The following is a 24,784-nucleotide window of genomic DNA, read 5'->3' as shown; positions in this document are numbered from 1 at the left end:
CTTTCTTCTATTAGCACTGTCCATCCAGTCCGTATTCAGCTTGAGAATGCACAATGAAACCACCCCTATTTGTATCACTTACCTTGTATATATCTTTTTCTATGGTACAACTTGTCTTTGACTCCCAAAACAACAATCTGTCTAAAGTGAATTCTTAGATCCCCTTTTTGAATAGAATTGACCAACTACTATTCCTCAAATACTGGAATCAGTCAATTTCCCCAGCCCAAGTGCAATTATTTGTCACTTGATGAATAAATAGGCTAGTATGACCCAAAACAATCAATCATTCAATCAATGAATCAATACAAACCAAACTAAATTCTTCATCCATAAAGATAACAAAGAGTCTGCTGTGAAAGGCACCCTGTACTAGTAAAAGCTGTACCAGGTTATCAACTTGATTTTGTAATAGCTTAATATAACAAAGGTAAGGGACAACTTTTTTCACCAAAGGAAGTAAACGGACATAACCATATGTCTCAGCATGACTTGAAGTACTAACAATCAAAGGTTAGGATCAAAGTGCTTCTTCGTCAATCTTCTCAAGTTGTCGTGTGGATTCCAATCTTTCAAACAACATAAAACCGAATGTTTGCGTTCTTCTACTTAAAATGGGAATGATCTCTAAAGTTGCTGAGCATACAGTTCCTTTCAGTTGAGTTGAATTGCCTCGTATGAATATGATTTTGTAGTTAGCTGCGACATTATATATGTCCCACTATCAAATCGATCCTTGATGAAACAGATTGGTGACAACTGGGTTCTATCAAAACTGTACAATTCATAGCCATAAAACTTGATAGTCTCAACGATACCAAGGCTTTTATGAACTAAGTTACAGGATGAGCTGTATGATAAACAGTGAAAAAAAAGCTAAGGGTAAATTCAAATAGCATATGATAGGTACTCCTCAAATACAGTATTCATAAGAAAATATGAATTCAAATGGACAAGGTCAAGTCGTTCTATTTGACACCAAGTTCAATACAAAAGTGGCCAGGATAGATTACAGTCCCTCTTTCTGCAACTTAAAATCGAGCTTGTCTTTAGGCATGAATGATATGACAGAAACCAATAATATTCTATTTATGACGAACTCGTGCAATTCTATAGGTAAGGCTCCGTGAATAAGAGAATGAAAGGTGCTTAAAGAAAAAATAAATTGCTCTTAATCCGACATTGTTCTGATTCTCTCAAGCAAAGCACCTGGCTTATTCACTAGTTTGATGGTTGATTGCCCTGTTTTGCACAGTCGCTTGTTTCTCCACTCAATACAGTTTAAACTCGATTCAACATAGTCGAAACTATGATCTTGAAATCAGTTGAATTTAAACTGATTCCTGGACACTAGCTCATATCCCTATTGTCTCTAGTCTTGTCGATTAGATAGAAAAATGTATCCGTTCCACAATTGAGGGACGTATTGAGTTTTTAATATAGGCAAAGCGAGTGGTCGTAAAACACCATTCACAATTCTAAATAAATGACGAACTATAGAAGAAATGCTATGTTCACGACTCTTCGAGAACAATGGTGTAGTGAGAAGTGTTGTCCTATTTCTTCCAAGAGTTGCTGTTATTGTTGTCGTCAAATGTGCAAATCAGATAGTAAATTCTGCTTTTATGATCATTTCTGCCAGTTTGTACCAAGACCTCAATGATTTTTGCAATGGAAATAAATACAAGCAACTTTCTTCCGGTCAAGTTGTTGATTGACATAAGATTGATTAGTTCGAATCTAAAACCATTCGTCGAGTATGATGAGGAGTGATATCCTTCTTCATGGAATACTAGTGTCGAGATCGAGTTGAATCATAAACTTGATATTGTTCTTCCTATGAATGTTGTTGTCTACACTTTCCAAACCAGTAAAGAAAGTTACAGCTATATAGAGAATAATATCTACAGAAATGCAAATAATGATTCTGCAAGTAAGATTGTATATGCCTTGCTTTATTCTAAACTTTACCTTTTCGAATAGAAATTTGATTGTCTTCTATCAGTGAGGATTGTATGATATTCATTTTCGATATGAAAAATGGGATGAAAGAAGAATAAGGTGAGTGTGAAAAGGATAAAGAATGCCTACAGTAATCAGGTCTTTGAAGCTTTGGACAATTTGTAACGATTAGGGATGCCATGAAATACACAAACATTAAACATATTGTTTCAACAGCCTACTTTTTATCTTATGGTGTTCAAATACAGGTCATGCATATCAGTAGAATGGATAAACAAAACAAAATGCCATAAACGCTCTACTATTACCAGTATGAGATACTACTAGGGAATACTTTTTCTATTAATGACGACAAGAGTATCGTTGATGTTTCTAGAGAGAATCAAAGTCAAGACTTTTGGCTCATAACACTATCTCTGTAGTCTATTAAACTAGAAAGCCATTTTTTTCTTTTTTCACTTTATATCTTTCATCATATATTTTCTTCCAAAGCAAATTGGTGTATTTTTTGTTTAGCGAGTTGTATAAAAGTTGAAATGAAAGGAATCATTTTCTTTATCTTTTACTATATAACATATAAACATGAAAAAAGAGATAAATAGCTTGTATCAGCAAGGTTACTCTGCTTCATTTTGCAGCTCGTTTGTGACCAATCGTCTACAACCTAGTTGAATCTTGTTCTAAATCAAATGATTCTGTAGTCTATGAATGGTATAGTTTATCGCTGTCATACTTCATTTCAATTCAAAGTTCAGTTTTTAGTGTTCAGTAATTGCAACTTTCTTGAAATGATAAGATAACAATATGATGACTACTCTCCGACCAGTCAATAGAAACAAGCAATAGACTTTTAACACAGTATCTTTATCAAAAAAAAATAATGATTCTATGACGCAAGTTGAGCTTGGTACCAAGGCAGTAAAACGAGAACGTGCTCCACCAATATTGATAGGAACAATTGGATTCAAACAAAGTTCAATTGAATTCCGTACAGATACAAGAATGGTGGATGCTGATTGATCTATGCTCATCAATAGTAACATGTTCTCAATGTTCTAGGAACACATTGTCATTCAATATGAAAGTCAATCCACAGATGTACCTAAATTGAATTATGGTCGACCACCTGTCCAGTAGTGCACACAGCATACAAATATCAAGGGAACATTGATGCTTTGCTGCAATTCGGATTCTTACGTATTGATTCTCGCATGAATTGATCTTCAATTTGATTTTACGTAATCCAAATAATAGTCTGTAAATCATCCTTTTAGAGTAAGGACTAAATTATTTTAGGCAATTCGAGATAATCTTGGACAATTCGATTCTGGATCAAGCATACAGGGAGCCTAAAGACCACATAAAACACTGCTTCGGATATGATGACTCTGTACATACAACAGCGAGGTTTCAAGTGCAACGGTACAAAGTCTTTATCAACTCGACAACTAGTGGTCAATAAAGTATCAATTCTACCTTAAAGAAGCCATCCTATAAAAACACTATCTAACAGAAACTCTATTGGATAACCCAATGTCCACATAATGACAATTCAACCAACTCTCTTATAGATACCCCTAAAAAGATAACATTGTATTTTAGTCTTACGACCAACTCATTGGTTTTGAATGAAAACGTTGATTCAACTTTTTGTGGATCGAGTTGTGCCGTTATCTTGTCTAACACATTGACTCCATTCATTATTAGGGCTATATTTCAATAGTCAAGTTTGAACGGTTCTAACAATCAACGCATTTAGATGCGAAAACTTGAAAAAAAATTGACATCAGATTTCTTACTCTTGTCTGCGAAGTGACTATAGCGTACCCAGTAATGCTTGGTTGGAACGAAATAGTATAACTAAAAGCACTTCAAAACAAGTAGTAATCAATTGAATCAAGTACAGGTTAACGTAGTTATATATGAACAAACAACCAGTTCATATCAAAATATATAAACTGGTAGTATTATATTCGTGGCACTGCAAAGATACATTACAATTCATCGCTTGAGTCGATTCATGCGAAGCTATCTAGGATGAAATGATCAACGAAAACTTATTCAATATTGCGGAGGAATAATTGGGCATTCCTGTTTCTTTCTAGTTTTTTTGTCTTCATTTCTTCGTCTTCTGTATTCTTCCGTAATCCTTAGTACTATTACTACTATTAATGCTATATGGTATTTTGTTTTTCTCGGGGTACTGATTCGTTCGTTCGATTCAGTTTCATTGTAAGATCTCTCAGAATTCATGAGTTGAATCATAGCAGTAGATTTCATTTTACTTATGAAACAGAATTTCGTCTTGATGAGATATTCGACTAGTAATCAACATATGACCAACTCGTATATAGGCTGTTATTTTAAATGAGCAGTATCAAGAGATATCTTACTTTCTTTCCATTGAACAGTAAATCATTGAATTCAGTATACAATTCAAGTAATATAAAACATTTACCAGTTTCTAGATACGTAGAGAAGGAAGAAATCAAATAGACCTTTTCTGACGTATCTACTAGAATAATTGTGCCATATCCTGTTGAGATTTAACTAGAAGTGGTAAGATTCAGAGTACTCTAAAGCAAGTGATTATTACTTCCTTCAATACAGCTGTAACCAGAATAGTTTCGGATATCACACTAAAATAAGATTCAAATTCAACTCATCAATAGGAACAAGGTATTGGTACGGCATAAATACATTGTCATTTATCACTTGAATCAATTGTGGCAATAGTCGAAGATTAAGAGGGAAGGAAACCACCAAAGGTTGTAAAAAAAGTTCAAGCAACAAAGGATTTACAAAAAGATCCTGAAATTAGAACAAGACTTTTAGTTTTTGTTTTGCTGCTACTTGTGTAAAAATCACAGAATTGATTCTGCTTTTTGTGAGGATCAACCTCAAAATCTGTATATCATATGTCTGATATTCTAACCCTGTGAAGCCAGGGAAGCATTCATTTACTTCTTTTCCTTGAATTTCTTTCAACTGACCTTTCTATATTCTTTCATTGAAAAGTATATACTATGTAAAACATAAATTTTTGTCTTTTATGACAATTCATATGAATAAGGGAAAACAACCAGTATTTCGTGCTAAGACAAGTTCAATTTGTATTTTCAGCAGATCGTTTGTATAGAACTTTAACTGCAATCTAGTTGATTCTTTCTTTGAATTTACATCATACCGCAGTCTTTGGATACTACTTTTTATCATTTTCATCCCTTTTCTTGTACAATGAGCATTCTATTGTTTTTCGAACATATTACAACTCTTAAGAACAGGATCTTCACCATTCTACAATTACGCCGATGAAGAAGAGAAAAAACGAGATAGAGACATTATCTTATCCTTATCGACTAGATGACTAACTTCATATCAAGCTGGCCTTAGGGTCGAAAAAGTAAGATGGAAATGTTCTGGAGCACAAATAACCATGAGATGGTTTCAACATGAGAGCATTACAATATGTTCAGATAAATCAGTAGTAGATTCTAGATCACTGGAAACAGTATGTTGTACACATTCATGATACTGCAAGTTCACTTGTCAAAGATTAATTGATTCAACAGACGAAATTGTCTCGAATTGATCACTTGGACTATCAATTGCCTATCCCTCCAGATGCAACACAACTATCACGTGACAAAGAGATTCTTTGTGATCGGGATTTCCAATGAAAAAAGCTTCTGAAAGGTTGTACGTCGACGTTTTCGGAAAAGAAATGACGACTAGTTGTTTCATCATACTATCATGAGATAACAAATAAGTTCGTTTCAAGAATCAAAAGATAAAGATTAGTCTCAAACAGATACAAGAAAATCGAAAATCGACCAGTAAAAGCAACTGGATACTCTATTCGCTGTTCAAAATCAGGACCGTCTGTAGTCCTTCTGATAGTAAGGTACAGGAATAGTCGTAAGTGTGCAAATGGTGCCCTTTTATTTTGTAAAGTCAACAATACAATTTTCCTTTATGGTAAAAAATATGTCAAATTCGTACTTTTATCACAAAAACTATTATTAATATTCCATGTACCACTCAGTATTACAGTATAACTTTCACTTGTTGTTGTTGTCGTTGCTGTCATTTTACAATTCGAAGTAAATAAAACAATTTCAATTCTCGACTCATGCGAACAACGAAGAAAAGAGTAAAAGATAGAAGCAGGAATCATTCTCTTTGTAGAAGTGATGACTATGCCATACTGTACTAGGCTCGGGCTCATATTTGTTGTTGTTGCTGTGGTTGAATTTCATTTAGTGGCGAATGGTTTGATTTTGCTGCGATAATAGAAAAATGCTTTATGGTTCGTGTCAATGTGCAAACTACTTTGTTCGTCTGCGTATGCTTTCTAGGAATTATTTGCCAAAAGTTGGACTTTATCTTCAGAGTCAAACCAAAAACTCTAGTCGGAAACGACTGCATCAATATTTGCACTCGTGTGATATTGTAGAAGCTCAACCGATCCTTCATGAGTTTCTTTCAGAGCTACTTTGTATACTATCCAAATGCAAGCTGTTTGCACAAAATGTGAAGTTTCCTTTTCACTTTTTGACAGCTACAACTACCACTACTTTGAACAGCATGACTTTCAGTGTGTTGGGAAAAAACAGTTCAGCAGCACTCTTGACGAGGCAAATACTGTTATACACAAGTCTCCTTGTTTCCCATTCATACCGTACTACTACTGTTACCCTCCTTTCCAACTATATTACAAGACCAAAGACGATTTGCAATAGATGCCTTTCAGAAACACTATCAATACTAGTTCCAACTTTATCACTCTTACTACTCACATGTTGTTTTAGACATATTTCACCCTCGGTAAACCCAGTAATTCCAAAAAACAAAGGCGTTTCTCAAAACGGACTAATAGCTACAGTCGCCATCGTCACAACTCTTTACCCAGGTGAACACAACCAAGATTTTTCAACAGTGTCCTTTTGCTTGCTTTATTTCATGGTTCCCAACAAAGTGAGTATACTTTGAACTGAAAACTTTTCCCTTGCTTTCAAAATACAAGTTTATTCAGCTTTCGTTATCTAAAGCCCCCCATCCATAATATTTCAAAATATATACTCAAATCAATAGAGAATTGATCAACGCTCGACAACACAAACAGCCATTAAAAATATGCAATGATGGACTCGAGACTTTCCTATGCTATTCTGGAAAATGAATGAATTTTAAAAAGAGTGCGAATATCGTTTACACTATAAAAACTGTTGCAGAGTTACAGGCCAAGTTTTTCATCTTGAAAAAAATTTTATAAGAGACAAAAAACTACCATAAGGAATACAACTCTTTATACTGACAAAACACTCAACTGAGAGGCTGATCGGTTTCTTGTTCTTGTAGAATACCGTGGAAATATTAACCCAAAGACTGATTCTTAACAATCGACTACAAGACTTTCAATTGCTAATAAATACGCAAAACTGCTCTAACAATGATCAGTAAAACTAAATCTAAATGGACTTGCGAGACAATTAATTGAGTAATCTACTAAAACTCAACAAAAGCTTAAACTCCTTTGTCTTTGCTCTTTTCTTGACAATACAGCTCTCAAATTTCTATAAACGACCAGGAGTGATTCTCCTTGTTTCCCCTTCACACATGCTACTAATGCTACCCTCCTCTCTATCTATATATCCTTGACTATTGACAACTCTAACCAGATGGCTTCCAGAAACATCAAAGGCGACAGTTTCACCTTCATTACTCTCACAACCTACATAGCTTTTTGGATTAATATCACCTTCTATACATTTTACGTTCATAAAGAAAAAGTAGTCCTTCAAAACAGAGTCCAACCACTAGTAGCTACAACCGCCACTGTCAAAATTTTTACCAGCAGGAACACAACCTTAGGCTTCCAATCCTGCTTTTTTTCCTTTATTCTTAGTTACCAACAACTTGAGCATATTGTGAGTTCAAAGCTTTTCCCTTGCTTTTAAAAAAATGGCTTTTTTCAGCTTTCGTTGTCAAACTGACAACTCTAAGGCCGTGCGACCCATCTCATTCAAAATTTTCCCAAAGCAATCATCACTTATCCTTTAGTTTCTTGCAGTTCTTCTATTAGCCTGTTGGTTGATTCGTAATGTTTTGCTCTTTGGAACTTGACTTCCTGCAATGATCTGATTTCTCCAATTTTTTCTTATTTATTCATAAATCTTTATCTTCTTGTAACGTTTTACCGCTTTCTCTTCAAGATGATCGGTTTCATTTGTTTCTAGTCTCACTACTTTGTTGCTCGAGCTTTTTTGTCTTTTTTTTATTGGTAGATTTTCCAGGTTTTGTTTTTTTCTTCTCTTTATTTTGGCTTGGCTTTTTTTTGCAAATTCTACATCTATGTTTAAATAGAGTTGGTTTTTATAAGCAAACACGAGTATGACTTGCAGTAAAAATTTTTGTTGAAATTTTGATATTTTTTCTCTTTAGACTATTCAAACATCTAATCTTATGGAATCTGTCCTTGAAATATCATTATGAGTCTAGTTCAGGCTTACTATTTTTCTCTTTTGTTCTGTTCTTTTGTCAATTTCTATTCCTTTGTTACAGATAATTACACTATTGCCTTTCCTCATTTACAGTGCATAAAAATATCATACTCGTTGCTTTGTCATGCGACTTGATGTTTGTTCATTTCTTGATTTTAAGGACAAGCTCAGACGAATGATAATAGAACGAGAATCGAGCTCGCTAAAGTCACTAAGGTTCTTCCGAAATACGCTATGAGATACAAGAAGCCATATCCTAAATACTGACGACATACGGGGCATAATATAGTGTCTACAAATACGCAGGAGATACAAGAGTTTAGAAAATAGCTGTTCTCCAAAGCATACTTTTGGAATCACGTAAATGATCTTTGCTTGTTCTTCTTCTATTGCTTTTCAGTAGCAGAGTTGTTCTTGCAAAACTTTATATACATTGTGAAATCTTCGAGAATCTCTTTTTCTTGGTTCAAAACCTTGGATGCCTTGATAATGGTCAAGTTCCTTTCTTCTTACACAGATCTCTATTGCTATTATACTAGTCAAGTTATTTTACTGACGTTTTCTCTATTTCTCAACTATTCAAGTACGCAACTAGTTATCTTTGACTCTTAAAGTGGATCGACTTGTCTCAACACAACCTAAAGTCTTATTGTTATAAGGATATCAATTCTCAATGTGTTGTTATTGAAAGTTTTAACTTTGCGCTTCCATAAATAATGCTTTTTCTTGCACATTCCCTTTATTCTGGAATGCCAGAGAATCTTTTTGAGTGTGGAATCTTAGTGTTTGTAAGATATGTATAACCTAACTATATTTTTGTATCCTAGCTACAAAGAATATACATTCTCCTCTTGAAATACCAAGTTTACTCTTCTGTCTTTAATTGTGATACATGAAAGTACTTGCTTCGAGGCTAAAAGAATAAAAACATGTTCCTGCGCTTCAAAAGTTTTGTTCTCCATCTTCAAACCATCAATCACAAAGCTCCGTATGAGACAATAATGCAATAGATGTCCAAGGTTTCTTTACAAGGCGAATTCGAGGTTGGTAATTCTCTTCCAATCTTAAGAATGGCAAAATCAGTCTTCACAGTTATATCACTTTTCTGAATTTCCAGTTTTTGCAAACATGAAGCTGCAAGCAGAATTGAACAACGCTAAGTGTATGGTTACTACCTTGTTATGTATTGTTTCCCTTTTCAAGTAGTTTGCTACATGGTTCTGTTTTGAAACCATCTGTAAATAGATTTGACTAAAAGAAAAGAGACTTTTCAGCAAGATGCAATGACTTGTATATATGATCTTTTTTGTCATAGCTTTTTGAGCATAGAGACTTTAGTTACCTTTGGATACAAGTCTTCCTAAAATATTATCACATACCAAATTTTTTTTTTCGCTTTTCAGACTTGCTTAACTACTTGTCAACTTTTTGGTACTGCCTCTGTGAAGAGCTACAACGCTTCTAGCCAGCATCGCCTTGTTTCAGTTTTAGTTGAAAAGTTATTTCATAATTTGTGCAAAACGGTGTCACAAAAAGAAATAGAAAAGAAGGTAACCAAATTCGTATTTTAGCAAAGTTCATGATGAATTGACTAGCAATCATCCATAGGCAAAAAGTTATGAGACGTTGATAAATTATGTAACTACTCATGGACAGCTGTGTAAAAGGTAAATATTATCGGAAATGAAGTCATAAAAAAAATAATTTATCTATGGTCAAGGTCCTATTTAAACGCCTCATTAACTTACAAAGGAGAATATTGACTGTACAATAACATCACTCCGTCACAAGTGCCAATTTGTGAACAACCCCAAAGGCACAACAGAAATGAAAACCATGACAAATAGGCAGAGATGGTCCTAAGATGTCTGTGTGCAACTCCCGAAATAGAATCGGTTTTACCAAAAGTGGAAATATTTTTATTATATAGTTCGTCTCTTTGAAAAGATTCTCTCACCAAAAAAAACTTACGTATGAAAAGTACAGCAAAGCAATAAACATAAGACCCACTCACAATTCAGTTAGTTTCCTACAAATAACCTTAAAAATCTTAAACCAAGGTCTGATTCTTAGCCATCATTTACAGGACAAGACTTTCTGTACAGTAGCTATAAAAGTTCAAGAATACTGAAATAAGACTAAAAGTTCGCTGACTTTGTGAGACAGTCAAGTCGGTTAAGTATTAAAACTCAAAGAAGACTTGGAGTCCTGTACCTTGACTCTATCCTCCACAGAGAATTTCCATAGAATTACAGAGTTTCAGTAACAAGAGTTCTTATATAGGTAACAAAGGTTTCCAGTGCTGGACAATCCAAGAGGATACTAGAGGCTAAGTGGAGCTCAAGATCTGCGAGGAACAGTTGCACTGTTACAACAGAAACAATTCAAAGCTTGAAAGATACCCAAAGAGAAGCTTGGATATCAAAACTACACTTGAACAAATGAAACTAAAACCTCTTTTGGAATGTGATCGATTAGCTCTTCTTCCCTCGAAGCGGTAATAATCAATCAATCATGGACTGGTGGGTGAACATATCTTCTATAATTGTTGGTCTTCTTAAGTTGTCTTGGAGATTTTGTAGTCCAAGGAGAATATTCTACCTGTTCTATCCAATCTATTGGTTTCAGTCAAGTCATCGTTGGCTTGTTACTCTCACTTTTTTCCTTAAACCAGTTGACTCTTCGGATTTCACTATATACACAACTGCTCCTCTCAACTATTCATCCTTCTAGTTTTAACAAATATTTTCTTTGCAAATCAACATGTATATAAATATATTCAAGCAAAATGAAGAAACATATATATGTCAAACCTAGCTTCGCTTGACACATAAATGAACAATAATTTGAAGATTTTAAACTTTTCAAATGAAATAAATGTTCATGAATGTATCAAGAGTCAATCACAACAATCACAACATAGATTTTTCCGGTCCAAAGAGCAACCGATTTGCTGTCGATACCTACAACATTCGAATCATCTAAAAGCAAATATCCTCTCTAAGCATTGGCGAAAAGTTCTCTTGTCACCTTCATAAAGGCTTAGAAGTATACGTATTTACTTCAATGAAATTTAGTATCCAACGAGTAATCCCATCTTCGAAATATTTCAGTACCATCTTTGCAAATTAACACAATGGGCTCTCCTCAAACGAAAACTTTTCTAGTTTCTAGCTATATGGCGATATAATTACTTGCGCATTTGACTAAATGACGGAGGTAGGGATGTTGCAGTACTAGTTGACTGACTCCATGTAAAAGCAGCATTTGTTCCAGGACTTGTGGATGGGTTTGGAACAGAACCAAAAATATTTGAACTCAATACCGGAGAAGTTGCTGTTCTTTGCGCAAGAGAAGCAAACGGATTTGACCCATCAGAAGAACTCATACCGAAACCAAATGCTGCTCTATTTGTAGGAGGAGTAACGTTTGAAATGCCAAAAGCTCCTGCAACGGGAGAAAGAAAAGGAGAAGGGCTACCAAATTGATATCCAGAACTTGAAGTATTTACATTTGTACCTAATGGACTGTTCATTGGAGGATGGCTGACAGGTGATCCAAAGCCCGAACTGAATCCAGTGTTGCTGGCAACATTCTGTTGCGATGAATTGACAACTGTTGTTAGTGAACTGGGACTTGAAAAGGTTGAATCGGTGGAAGCCAAGGATCCGAAGCCACTCCATGGCCCAGCGACAGTACCAACTTGTGGAAAGCCTCTTCCAAATGGGTTATTTTGCATTTGCAACGCACCCTTTTGACTATTCGGGTTTGTTCTTGACTCTGACTGCTTTTCATTGGAAAATTCCATTGATTCAAAATCTCTCATAACAGAATGATCAGTCGTTGCCATATTCGAATTGTCAGCTTCAGTGGATTCCAAAGTTTTGATTGTCAGTTGAGTTACTTCTTCATGCTGCTGATCGTTGGAAGATTTCATAGGAGGAGTTGTAAGTGTATCTTCATTTTTCGTATCCTTTGATTTTCCATCCAGAGGTGCTGTTGGTCCCTCGTTCGAGTGGGAATCCATACTTTGAATACTTGTGGATGACTTGTGCAAAGCATCATCTGGTTTTACCAAACTAAGTTCCGATGATGGATGTGATTGCTGGACTTCCTTTTCTTGATACAAATGAGAGTTTGCATTGGTTACATGTTGGAAAGAAGATGATTTGCTTCGGACATACTCTTTGGGGTTCTCTTTGAAAGCGTCTAAATGATATCCTATCTTAGTTGTTTCTGGTTGTTGTTCATGCTCATCCAATGGAGCTTGACGAGGCGTATCATTGAGAGAAATACGATTGGATGGCATCTTCTCTTTCTGTTGTTCCATGGATGTTTTTAAAGAGAAACTAAAAGCAGAAGAATCATTTGCTAACAAAGAGGAAGACTGTAACTGCGAAAACGATTGCTCATTGGAATTATTGACTGAATGAAAAGATAACGACGCTATTGACATTTGATCTTGATTCATGATCAAAGTCTTCTCCTTGTTGTTTGTTCCAGAAATTTGTTTCAATTTTGGAAAATGCAGAGGTTTCTGTTGAGGCCTTATTTCATTTCTTCCATTATTCATGGCCATCTCATAGATCAATTGGCTAGATTTCTTTAAAGATTCGGTATCCATCAGAGTATTTGTATCTATCCAATTCTCTGCCAATAAAACTGGAAAATGAGTCCGGTTTTGTGAATAACTTGGCGATGATGAAGTAGTGTCACTGCTTTGAATTCTATCCAAATATGTCCTTTCTACTTCTTGAAATCGTTTAAAAAGGGTTTCTAAGCGTTGTCGCTGTATATATAATGACTGAAATATTTTTTTGCGTTGAGAAATTACACTTGTATCACCAATGTGATGTGCTGCCTTTCTGTCCCGATAAGTTTTCTCTAAAAATTCTTGAATGAAATCAATAGAGTGTTCGATTTGTCGTTTCTTCTCTTGTACTTGTTGTTCTATTTCTTTCCATTGTGGGTGAATCCAATCTTGTAGAAAAGTTTCTGACTGGTTTTCAGCGTTGTACAAAATTTGTTCTTCTTCCAAACGCATCTTTTCGCATTCTTCCAATTCTCCTATAATCTGTTCTATCCATTCTTTGTGTAAACGGTCACACTGTTGTAAAAGTTTTCGACATTGCACTTTGCAATCTTGATACCTTGCATCGATTCGAAGCATCCTTCTATCCATTATCTCTTGCGGAAGTGAGACATCCAAATTATCTTGTTTCTTTGTTATTTCATGAAATAATCGTTGCATCTTCTTTGTAAGATTATCACACATAGAATCCATATCCACAGTCGTAAATGAGTTTCTCTGATGAGAGCTTAACTGGCTCTCAGATGGACTTTCAGATAAACTCTTTTCTTTTTGTGATGATGACAAACCTACAACAATAGGTGCTATAGATGGTCTAATTCTAGTACAAGGTTGAGTGCAATGATCATTAATAACACTATAATATTTCAACATATCGTTATTCAACAGTAAGACTAGTCTGGGCATTGCACAAAGTTTGGTGTCAGAAGAGATTTTGGAAGGTACAGGCATAGTATTGGTCCAATCTAATGCAAAAGCTACAGGATAAGTATCTCCACCATGTTCATCGACAGGGCAAGAAATCTCTTCTCCTTCTTCCAACATGAGTAAATATATTTGTTCCTTTTCTTTGTAAATAACTTGAATATCTGTTGAATAAGAAACACCTAGAATGAAGAGTTGCCATTCTTCTATAACTTGTATCATACCAAAGGGAGACATTCCATTGCTCATAGAACAAGGTGCTTCGATAAAAGGCGAAGAATAAATATTCACTTGCTGAATATGTGTCTCTGCATCTATACTGCAACATATCAACAACATGCCATCCATTCGATGAACCATTATCAACAAAATAGTGGGATGATTCCAAAATAGTTCGAGTGTCGGAAGTGGTAACTCTAAAGGAAGAATTCGTTGATCCAATTCCTTTCCCTTGTCATCCCAAAGCTGAAACTTGGCGTCTTTGGTTATACTGGCCACTCTTCTACCTTCTGGAGAAAACATCAACTCCTGCACTTGTTGAGGTAAACGGAACAAGATTTGGTGCTTTGAACTTGGCCAATGTATTCGCTCTATTTGACTATAGTCACTACAATACAGATGTTCTTCTTCTTCTACTGTCCATATTTTACAGGGAACGCTCGAAACAGAGATGACTTGAACAGGTTCTGTGTTATTTTGAAACAAAGCAGCGATAGAATACAAAGTAAGCTTCACTTCTTGTTGCAAATGAACGAATAATATATTTCCTTTCTTGGCAAAACCAAAGTTCTTCACGACTTTGGAAAATTTTAAACGCTTGTATTCTGTCAACTAGATGATCTCTCATTGAGAATGAGGAAAAAGTTGTCCCACTTCTTAACTAACCTCGTTCGTTGATTGTTGAATGGACTTCAACCAAGTAACCACAACTTGACTTCCTTTCACTATTGCCAACACTTCAGTTTCATTACAAACTGACAACCGGCTATTCCAAAAAACATAACAGTCCAAGTTACAAAGTTTGAACCAAAGAAAAAGTACATCATTTACCTCAAACTAGCAGAATCATCTTCAACATTTTGAAACAACTTGTCAACGTATAAACTCCAATTTTCTTTAAAACGAAAACCGCTTTGTGACCTGTCAGGTATAGTAGAAACGGACATCCCACAACAATGTTCGGATAATATCAATATGGGATGTTGTCGTTGTTCTTTGTTGTTTATGATTCACTCGACAAGAAATAAGACAACCAATGTCCTGCGTAGGAATAATGTGCAACTTACTTATGCTTTTGGTAACTTTACTTTTCCTTTGTATAAAGGCAAAAGCAACCTCCTTTCACGTAGACGCAGTATTGCAACTCTGAATCCTCTCAAGGTAGAGTTTTATTGAGTAATGGTTGTTATTCTAGCTGAACCTAACGAATGGTGTGCAATAGTTTAAAAATTTTCCTTTTTTGATACTTTCAGCTCCCCAAAATACCGAGTCGTTGGTAGTCGTGAACAAAGAGTCCTCCACGCCAAGGAGAACTGGAAGTGTGCACACTCCTGAAAGCAAAGCAAAGATAGCAGCAGCTAGAAAGGGTAGTATTCCTTGGAATAAAGGAAGAAATCATTCGAAAGAAACTAGAGAGAAAATATCGTATAGCTTAAGACTCAAAATGGCTGACCCTAAGGTAAGAGAAATGGTTGATTTCGTGGCAAGACAAGATATATGACATAGTTTCTTGTTGTTCGATAGATAAGAGAAGCACTTCGAGAAAGGCAGTTGGGAAAATTGCATTCTGCCATGACTAGGCTTCGAATAAGACTTTCGAGTAAGAAAAGTCATCCCAAGACCAGTTGGACTGTAGAAGGCAAAGGTCCTTTGCCTTATTTCTTTTCCAGAGAAACGACAACACGAGTAAACCAACGCATCTTTTTACAACTTTGCGAATACAAAATGCGTTTTCCTCAAATCAAAACTTCTCGTCAGAATCAAAAATTGTCGATCATCTTTGGAATGGAACCTGTCAAAAGTCAATCAACTTCCAGTTCAAAAGCGAAATTGACAAAATCAGAAGAAACAAGAAGGAGAATAGCAGAATCTATTCGTGCAAAATGGAAAGATGTGGAATATCGTTCTAAAGTGATTGAAGCAGCTAGAAACCGACCAGGAAAGCCTATTGGAGAAGAAACAAAGAAAAAGATAAGCCAAAGTCTTCGAAATTATTATATCATTATGGGTAAGTCATCGATTGAGAAAAGAAAAAAGGAGAATTGGAGTGAAGCATACAATCCCATATTATTTCGCAATCGGTTGGACCGCAAACAACGCAAGCAAAAGTTAGCTGAGATGTTGCGCAAACAAATGGAACAACTAAGTATTCGGTTACGGTCTCAAAATGGAGAAGATACGAGCTCCAATTGGAACAGTTCAAGCTCTTTATCTCTCTGAGCTCATGAAATAGAAACTCGAATAGAAAGAAACGAGTTCTTTTGATAGCAAAACTGTTATGAAGACTTGAATAGATTCTTTGGAGTAAAAAAAAAAAGTTAAATGACTCGGAATGCCAAAACAAAGTTTGAGAAAGTTGATATATAAGCGCAGTCGAACAGTTTGAAGATGGATTTGTTTGAGGAGTGGACATCCATTCAGAACTTAAAATGGCTTTGATGGCGTTTTGGAGTGTATCAATTGCAGCGAATCAAAAACTTTACTTTTATTGTCGTTCATTTAAAAAAACACGAAAGTGTCATAACCAACCGTGTCGATATTCTAAACTTTTCACAATACTGACTTGCGGAAAACAGAGGGAGCAAAACTTTTATTCTCAAACTACCTTGTCGCCTTCAACCTATGAGAAGATCGACTATAACAAACTATCTCCCATGTTGAGGCACTATTGGGATACTAAAAGTGAACATCCAGATTACCTTTTATTGTATCGAGTGGGAGACTTCTACGAATCTTTTTTCGATGACGCCCAAATACTAGCAGAAACTCTGGAAGTGGTAAGTGTTCAAAAAGATCAAGTATAGTAGCAGATATTTAGAGTTTTGTTTAGACACTAACTAGTAAAGGCGGAGGAAAAGATTTGGGATGCAAGGTTCCTATGTCAGGAATACCTCAACATTCATTGGATAAATATCTTTCAATATTGTTAAAGAAAAACGTCAAAGTTGCAGTTTGTGATCAAACCGAACCTGCAACAATGGCTCAAGCAGGTTCTTTAGTAAAAAGACAAGTAACCCGTCTACTTACGCCAGGCACTTTGACGGAAGATTCTATGTTGGATGCTAAGAAAAACAATTACTTGGCTGCTATTGCTGTAGACATGAGCTCATCTACAAAAGAGTTTAACCGAGTGAATTGGGCAATTGCTTATGTTGATACTTCTACCGGAGAATTTCAAGGATTAGAAGGAAAGAATATCGATGCTTTTATAAGAGAACTCATAAGGATTTCTCCTTCGGAAGTTTTGATGGAAGATAACCCCATATGGAAGAATATTCTACAAGAGCAATGTATTACGTATCAGCTACCAGAATTATGTTATACTGCTCGACCTGTTCACTCTTTTGACAGTCAGTTGGGTAAACAACAACTTTTACAAAGATTTCATTGTAATAGCATTGAAGTGTTTGGTTTAAAAGACTCTTGCTTGTTACTAAAAGCTTGTGCAGCTATATTTCATTATTTACAAGAAACCATTGAAAGAATAGCACCGATCAATTTGAATTTCTTTCGATTGCATAGAGCTGATGAATTTGTTCATTTAGATGAAAATACTTTGCGGAATTTAGAAGTACTTGAAACACTAAGAGAAGGAAATAAGAAGGGATCCTTGCTTTGGTCTGTTGATCGTACAGTTACTTGTATGGGTGCAAGACTGTTACGAAGATGGTTATTGCATCCATTGAGAGATGGGCGAATATTAAATGCAAGATACGAAGTTATAGAATTGCTTATTCAAAACTGCGATATTCTATCAGGTTTAGTTGACACTCTAAAAGGTTTCAATGACTTGGAAAGATTGGCTTGTCGTATAGGTTCTCTTCGTGCGAATGAAAAGGACTTTTATCATTTGGGAGAATCCTTGAAAAAGATCCCTCGCTTACTACATATCTTGAATAGATTGATTTCTTCTTCTATTGATAGACAAAAAAGAGTGGTTGATTTACTTGCAGCTATTCTGTCGCCATTGTCAGAAGAGTTGATTCAAGTTATCGTGGAAGAAATCGATGCTAACATTACTTTGTCATCACCAGTTTCCACAAGTCCTCATGTTGTAGATAATTTTACTGGATCCAACTCCGAAAGTGTGCTCTTCGTTCAAAGTGGAAAAAATCAGCAATTGGAAGAATTGGAGAAAGAATACAAGCTTCATATGCAATGGATGCTGGAATATGAAAGGAATGAAAGGAAGAGATTGGGTTTACACAATTTAAAAGTTGGCTATCACAAGTCTTTGGGTTATTACATTTCCATTTCGAAACGTGCACTTTCCAAAGTTCCAAATGACTATATTCGAAAGCAAACACTAATAGGAGAAGAACGTTATACCACTACTCAATTACTGGAGAGAGAAAGAAGTATTTTATATGTTCGAGAGTGTCTTGCTTCAAAGGAACGCGAAATTTTCGATAACTTTCGTAATCACCTGCAACAATATGCACCTTCATTACAGAGAATAGCCGAGGCCGTAGCAACATTGGATGTCTTTTGTGGTTTGGCAAGGATGGCAATGGAAAGAGAATATTGTAGACCGCAATTATATTTATTGGATGATGAAGAGAAGAATAGTTCATCATCGGCAGTTGTCTTGAAGATAGAGAATGGTCGCCACCCAGTAGTTGAGCAAATGATTTCACCAGGAAGCTTTGTTTCCAATTCCATCGATTTATCTCATCAGTCGAGTCGTTTGGTAATTTTGACAGGACCCAATTCTTCTGGCAAAAGTTGTTATTTGCGTCAAATAGGAACCATCCAATTATTGGCGCAAATAGGTAGCTTTGTACCGGCACAAGAAGCTCAATTAAGTATTATGGATGCAATATTTACTCGAGTTGGAGCTGTAGATGATATTGGTTCAGGTCAAAGTACTTTTATGGTAGAAATGACTGAAACTGCAAGAATATTGCGTCAAGCAACCAAATATTCATTGGTATTGTTGGATGAAATTGGTCGTGGGACAGTAAGAATACAATTGTTTCGATATGAATCAAAAATATTGATCAATTTTTAGACAACTTTAGATGGTTTGAGTATTGCATGGAGTGTAGCAGAATATCTTTCATCAAATATTCAATGTTTGAGTATTTTTGCTACTCATTATCATGAGATGAATGAACTCGCTTCCGTATTTCCTTGGGTTATCAATTTACAAGTAAAAGTCATCGAAAAGGATGATCAAGTCATATTTTTGCACAAGGTTATTCCTGGAGGAGCCAATAAAAGTTATGGTATCCAAGTAGCTGGTTTGTCAGGTTTGCCTGACGTTGTAGTGGAAAGAGCTCGAACCGTTTGGAGGACTTTGGAACAAGTAGGAATGCAATTGAATCATGTATTAAAGACTCAGTTGTATCAAATAAGCAATGGAAATGAAAATGTTTCCAGAGAGAAATCCAATGATAATATGTTGATGACAAATGGTACAAAATACAATAGAATGAATAACAGCAATTATGATATGGAAAGTCTGCAAGAACAATTAAAAGACATGAAACGACAACTGGCATTATTGGATGCACAATTTCAAGAGTGGCTCACAAAGGAGAAAGAAATAAGATGATCAAGAGCAATAACTGAGACAAGTCATCTTTTGTAATATTATTGCAACATAAAATATGTGTTCATCGAGGAATTGTATAACATTGTAAAGCACAAAGGGTTCTTGTTGGGTATTCAAAGTAAAAAAGTCATCAATATTCTTTTATCGGATTGTCACATGGTTCATGTGATGACATCCGAAGCATCCAAGCTTGTCGATAACCTTGAAGATAGGCCCTATCATATCTCCAAGTATATAGCCATAAGAAGAAATGTGTACGAGCAGAAATGTATCTTTGTTGTTGTATCTTCAAGGCTCTTTGGATCATTGTTCTTCTTATCGCTTTTCCTAATCTATTGGATATTTCGGAAGAATGTTCCTTACCGAAACAATCCACAAAGAATACAGGTATTTGTTGCTTTAAGCATTCCTCTATCAAATCTTTTCCAAATTTCATAAAACTTTCACCCTTTGAGAAACCAATAGGAAGTATGATTCCATCTATTCCATTTAGAAAGCGACATACATTTTGATGATAATAATAAGACGAAATCAATATATCCCGATACATACTATTATTCCATCTAGATGCGAGAATACTTGGCTGACAAATAGTAAGCAACCCATTCATAAAAAACTGCCACAGGAATGGCTTATTTCCAAACGAATCGAAGCTTCCCCAATCTACAGTTGCGTGATGAAGAAAGTTTCGTATAGAAACCTTTTCAATAACATGGCTCCATGGCAAGGTCCAAATAGAAATGTTTCCATCTAGAACATAGATTCGATTGTGTGGTTTCTCTAGAATGAAGTCATTTTCCATAGAGTGGTGATGTTGTCTTATCTCATCATTATTCTGGTCATAACAACTGTCAAATAGCCTAGCAATTAAATAAGAACAACCATCGACGAACAATAAACGAATGTATTTTTTGTACAAGAAAATTTCATTCAAACCAAGAAAAGGAAACTTATTCAAGGATTGCAATAAGCAACTCATTCTTTCTGATTCACCAACATACCAGTTGAAAACAGAACTTGAGCCATAACAAAACTCCCACAATTCATCATCTCGATAGGGAATAGAATCCAAGTCCATACCAATCAACCGATAATTCCACTCGTAACCTCCATCTTCAAATCCATCCTTATAGCCCATCGAATGAGCTTTCCACCAATAATAAACTCCCATAATGACGAGTTGAAATAGAAAAATTATCCAGTTTTGACCATATATGAAAGGATGCAAATATCTTATGACAGGATGTTCGAATACGAGACGTTGTATCAGACAACGCTTCATTTCAAAGCACAATTCTTCTATTCTTGACTCAAACGAATTTCGATAACAGTCGGAAAGTATCAGCAATGGGATACCTTCTTTCATGGCTACTTGTATAGTTCTTTGTAGGACGATGTTTGTTGTATCCCATGGTGAATAAATAAGCACAGCATGAGCTGTCTCAGATAAACGATTACCAAAATAGAAAAGAAGACGATGAAACAAAAGAAAACGTTTCCTTGTTATTATAGCATCCATAGCTGCACAGTTCCAAGTAGCTAAACCTCTCAACAAATATTTTATCTGTGCAAGTTGTCGTCTCTTCAACGATTCAGAAAACTCGTCGATGGATATGAACAGAATACAAGTCTTCTCACCTATAACTCGTTCAGTTCCTTCTTGTATTGTTTCCATACAAAGTATCCTATTGGAATCTAACAGATAAGGAAGTATATCTTCTTTTGTTGCTGAAGGACCAAGCAAACAAAGAACGTTGATCTTGTCAAGAGTATGCAATTCTCTATTATGTTTAAGAAAAGAAACTTCACAAAGGAAAGATAATATATCTTCCTCAAAACACTTTTTCCTTCTCGTAACACACGAGTGAGACTGTGGTTGTGGATCCTGACTTTTACAAAGTGCAAAAGACTTTCTCTTATAATATTGATATATACATATAGTGGTTCCAAATCCTATACCTATTCGAAACCAATGTTTCAAGCAAAACAAACGCTGCCACTTATGAGTAACATGAAGCTGACGAGCCGTTCTAAAAGTCTTGTACATACAATATTGGCCAATATGACGCAACATATGGTTGTTTGACTAGAAATGAAAGGAATAACTTCACTTGGGTCAAAATGGTTTGTAGAGTTTGAAAAGAATAATGTTCATAATGTATATGATAGAATAGCAGAACACTTCACGAAAACGAGATATAGAATATGGCCTGGTGTAGAGTTGTTTCTGAAACAGACAAGTCCTCTCGATACTGTTTTGGATGTTGGTTGTGGAAACGGAAAGAATCTTATCTCATATAGGAATCTTTTCTGTATTGGAATCGATAGGTTTGTACACTTTTGGATAGTTATTATCTCATTCAAGTGAGTGATATAGGTGCGTTCCTCTTGTGAAAACTTGTAAACAACGTCAGTTGGAAACGGCTGTAGCGGATATTCTCGAATTGCCTTTTCAATCGGAAAAGTTTGATATCGTTTTGTGTATAGCAGTTTTACATCACTTGTGTACTCGAGAAAGACGAATATTAGCCATACAAGAACTGGGAAGGGTCTTAAGACCAGGTGGAAGTTGTCTCTTATATGTTTGGGCAGCTAACGAAAATGATGGAAAAGATGAGGTAAAGAATACAAAAGCTAGAGAAAAGATGAGATTTTTAGATGAAAACAAACAAGAAGCTCTGATTCCTTGGGTTGTCATCGACCACGAAAAGAAAGCAACTCAACTGGAGAAGAATCTGAAACAACCTTCCACTTTTACTCTGGAAAGATATTATCATTTATATCGTCAAGGAGAGTTGGAAGAAGAATGTCTGCAAAGTAATTGTTTTCATATTCAACATTCTTATTATGAACAGAGCAACTGGTGTGTGGTATTAGATAAGAAATCTTAAACTTTTAGACTATCATTTAGTCAATTTTCTTTTCTTTCTTCTATAAAGTGACTTTTGCTTGGAATGAGTCGTTTGTGCTGTGGACTTTTGTTTGGAATCGTTCAACTGACGTACATTATTAGTTCTATCATCATTCTTCATTTGCAAGTCTTGTTTCTTTTTTTCCAAAGCTAATAATTTCCGTTTGTCTTGCAATGCAAACTCCACAATCAGACGACGTCCTTTCCATTCCTCATGAAAGGTTTCGAGTATATCTGAATCTCTATTCAGTCGTTGTAAACATTTCTCAGCAACTAAAGGATCTAAAAACTGCACAAAACCTCGACAGGTTGAACGAAAACTTCCATCTTTCAGTTTTCTCTTCGAATCACGAAGAATAAATGCATTTTTTACTATCTTTTTTTGGGATGACAAACTCATATTCATATTCGCCATTTCTTCTTTTGCAACAATTTGTATCAACTTTCTTAGTTCCTTCTCAGTCATAGAACGTGGCAACTGATGAATACAAAGACGAGTCGAAGAAACAATTATATTTGGATTACGTTCAACCTTTTGTTTTTTCCATTCATAAAGAGCCAAACGCTTTTGTAACTCTGTCTCAGAATACATTTTGGCAAGTTTGCTTTTTGGGTCTATAAAGCCCTCCTTAAGAAGATGAAGATTTCTTGTTTCTGCATCTTTCTTTCTCTGTTCATTTTCTTTGTTTTCTTGAGAATTCACTTTGAGTGCATGGCACACAATCAATCTTCTTCCATCGAGTCGAATACCTCCAGCACTCACTTCCTTGGCAAGACTAGAATTCCTTAGTTTCTTTTGCAAAATAGGATCCTCCCACTCTTCTGATAATTCATTGGCTTTCCTAAGACAATTCACAACCGAATGTTGTCTTATGAAACGCACATATGCCAATCCGTTGTTCTGTCCAGTATTCTTCTCTTTGTCTATCCAACATTTCTCAATTTTACCAAATGCTTCAAAACAAGACTCAATTTGTGACTCATGAACACCTAAAGGTAAATTGCGTATCAAGATGGTTCTCTTGTCAGGATTATCTTTGCTATCAATATGAACTGATGAGGATTTGTCTGTGACATGATTATCTTTATACTTTTCTTGACAAGTTTCTGTCATATCAATGCTTTGTTTCTCTTGTAAATATTTGTCTTTGGATAACGCATAATCAACTGCTATCATACGACCGTTCAATTCTATTCCATTCAAGTTTCTAATGGCACTTTCTGCATCTTTAGGAAGAAAATATTCAACAAAGCCATAACCAAGACATACATTAGGATATTTGATATTCTTTGGAAGTCTCACAAGTTTTACAGGACCCGACTTGGAAAATGTATTCATCAACTCTTCTTCACTCGTGGCAAAAGGTAAATTTCGAACAACAACCGTACAGCGTTTGGTGATAGGAACATGTGCAAAGGTAACATCCAAATTGCTTTGCCACTTTTTACAAGATTGTTGTAGATAAGAAATATGTTCCTTTGCTGCCTCCCGAGTAGAAAATATGCAGTGTAGAATTCCTCTTATGGGTCCAATACAAATGAGAAAGCCTTTTAAAGGATACAATAGTTCTTTGAATTGCTGCAACCAAGGCACTTGTAAAACAGGTTTGATGAGAATAGTTCTTTTCGCTATGTCTTGAGAATTTCTTGATACTTTAGAATCCAACAATTGTTTTGCACTGGTTCCTTTACCCAAACCCAAGAGTTTGGAGGACTTGGGTGCAACCCACGGAGTGTCCTCTTCTTGCTGATCCGATTTGTCCGTTTTGGTTCTTCTTAAAGCATAGTCAACTAAAATACGTTGGCCACAAAAAACTAGTCTTTGTCCACATTCCAATACTTTGGCTGCATCTTCGGCTCGTTGAAACTTGACAAAGCCATAGCCTCGACAGTGGCCAGTAACAGCGTCTTGGATAACCAAACAACGCTTGACGGGACCAAAACTTTGAAAATATAACGTCACTTCTTCTTCTTTCGTTAAATAGTCGAGGTTATTTATAAATAAACAATGTTTATCTATCAAGTCTGCATACGTTTCGTTCAAGTGGACAACTTGAGCTATTTTCCTCTTCTTCTCCTTCATCGTCTCCAATGCCAAGACGTAAAATATTTTTCCG

At 35.6% G+C, this 24,784-nt stretch overlaps 9 protein-coding genes across 9 annotated transcripts; 4 read left to right on the top strand and 5 right to left on the bottom strand.

The window, feature by feature from the left end:
- Positions 1-6,191: 6,191 nt before the first annotated feature.
- Positions 6,192-6,806, top strand: Gasu_35220 (uncharacterized protein). The gene is made up of 2 exons (XM_005705596.1): positions 6,192-6,654; positions 6,705-6,806. The coding sequence occupies exons 1-2, from the start codon at positions 6,262-6,264 to the stop codon at positions 6,771-6,773; spliced, it is 462 nt and encodes a 153-aa protein (XP_005705653.1). The 5' UTR covers positions 6,192-6,261; the 3' UTR covers positions 6,774-6,806.
- A 167-nt stretch (positions 6,807-6,973) lies between these two features.
- Gasu_35210 (uncharacterized protein) lies at positions 6,974-8,031 on the bottom strand. Its single transcript, XM_005705595.1, has one exon. It carries the CDS (start codon positions 7,743-7,745, stop codon positions 7,539-7,541), a length of 207 nt encoding a protein of 68 aa, XP_005705652.1. The 5' UTR covers positions 7,746-8,031; the 3' UTR covers positions 6,974-7,538.
- Positions 8,032-8,873: 842 nt separating this feature from the next.
- On the bottom strand, positions 8,874-10,981 carry Gasu_35200 (uncharacterized protein). The gene has a single exon (XM_005705594.1). The coding sequence runs from the start codon at positions 9,776-9,778 to the stop codon at positions 9,563-9,565; it is 216 nt and encodes a 71-aa protein (XP_005705651.1). The 5' UTR covers positions 9,779-10,981; the 3' UTR covers positions 8,874-9,562.
- A 139-nt stretch (positions 10,982-11,120) lies between these two features.
- Gasu_35190 (uncharacterized protein) lies at positions 11,121-15,161 on the bottom strand. Its single transcript, XM_005705593.1, has 3 exons — positions 15,031-15,161; positions 14,866-14,965; positions 11,121-14,811 (listed from the first exon to the last, which is right to left on the bottom strand). The coding sequence occupies exons 1-3, from the start codon at positions 15,144-15,146 to the stop codon at positions 11,656-11,658; spliced, it is 3,372 nt and encodes a 1,123-aa protein (XP_005705650.1). The 5' UTR covers positions 15,147-15,161; the 3' UTR covers positions 11,121-11,655.
- A 10-nt stretch (positions 15,162-15,171) lies between these two features.
- On the top strand, positions 15,172-16,523 carry Gasu_35180 (endonuclease). Its single transcript, XM_005705592.1, has 3 exons — positions 15,172-15,360; positions 15,422-15,658; positions 15,724-16,523. The coding sequence occupies exons 1-3, from the start codon at positions 15,175-15,177 to the stop codon at positions 16,417-16,419; spliced, it is 1,119 nt and encodes a 372-aa protein (XP_005705649.1). The 5' UTR covers positions 15,172-15,174; the 3' UTR covers positions 16,420-16,523.
- A 68-nt stretch (positions 16,524-16,591) lies between these two features.
- Positions 16,592-19,824, top strand: Gasu_35170 (DNA mismatch repair protein MutS). The gene is made up of 3 exons (XM_005705591.1): positions 16,592-16,976; positions 17,030-19,159; positions 19,211-19,824. The coding sequence occupies exons 1-3, from the start codon at positions 16,629-16,631 to the stop codon at positions 19,754-19,756; spliced, it is 3,024 nt and encodes a 1,007-aa protein (XP_005705648.1). The 5' UTR covers positions 16,592-16,628; the 3' UTR covers positions 19,757-19,824.
- Positions 19,825-19,830: 6 nt separating this feature from the next.
- On the bottom strand, positions 19,831-21,811 carry Gasu_35160 (uncharacterized protein). Its single transcript, XM_005705590.1, has one exon. The coding sequence runs from the start codon at positions 21,801-21,803 to the stop codon at positions 19,887-19,889; it is 1,917 nt and encodes a 638-aa protein (XP_005705647.1). The 5' UTR covers positions 21,804-21,811; the 3' UTR covers positions 19,831-19,886.
- Positions 21,812-21,821: 10 nt separating this feature from the next.
- Positions 21,822-22,709, top strand: Gasu_35150 (methyltransferase). The gene is made up of 2 exons (XM_005705589.1): positions 21,822-22,084; positions 22,134-22,709. Exons 1-2 carry the CDS (start codon positions 21,849-21,851, stop codon positions 22,645-22,647), a joined length of 750 nt encoding a protein of 249 aa, XP_005705646.1. The 5' UTR covers positions 21,822-21,848; the 3' UTR covers positions 22,648-22,709.
- Positions 22,710-22,740: 31 nt separating this feature from the next.
- Positions 22,741-24,781, bottom strand: Gasu_35140 (RNA-binding protein). Its single transcript, XM_005705588.1, has 2 exons — positions 22,850-24,781; positions 22,741-22,803 (listed from the first exon to the last, which is right to left on the bottom strand). The coding sequence occupies exons 1-2, from the start codon at positions 24,748-24,750 to the stop codon at positions 22,785-22,787; spliced, it is 1,920 nt and encodes a 639-aa protein (XP_005705645.1). The 5' UTR covers positions 24,751-24,781; the 3' UTR covers positions 22,741-22,784.
- Positions 24,782-24,784: the final 3 nt, after the last annotated feature.

This window comes from Galdieria sulphuraria (genome assembly GCF_000341285.1).
Source record: "Galdieria sulphuraria unplaced genomic scaffold scaf_28, whole genome shotgun sequence".
In the NCBI taxonomy this organism is placed as follows: domain Eukaryota; phylum Rhodophyta; class Bangiophyceae; order Galdieriales; family Galdieriaceae; genus Galdieria; species Galdieria sulphuraria.
The sequence above is the reverse complement of the archived record's forward strand: the minus strand, read 5'-3'. Positions and strand labels throughout refer to the sequence as shown.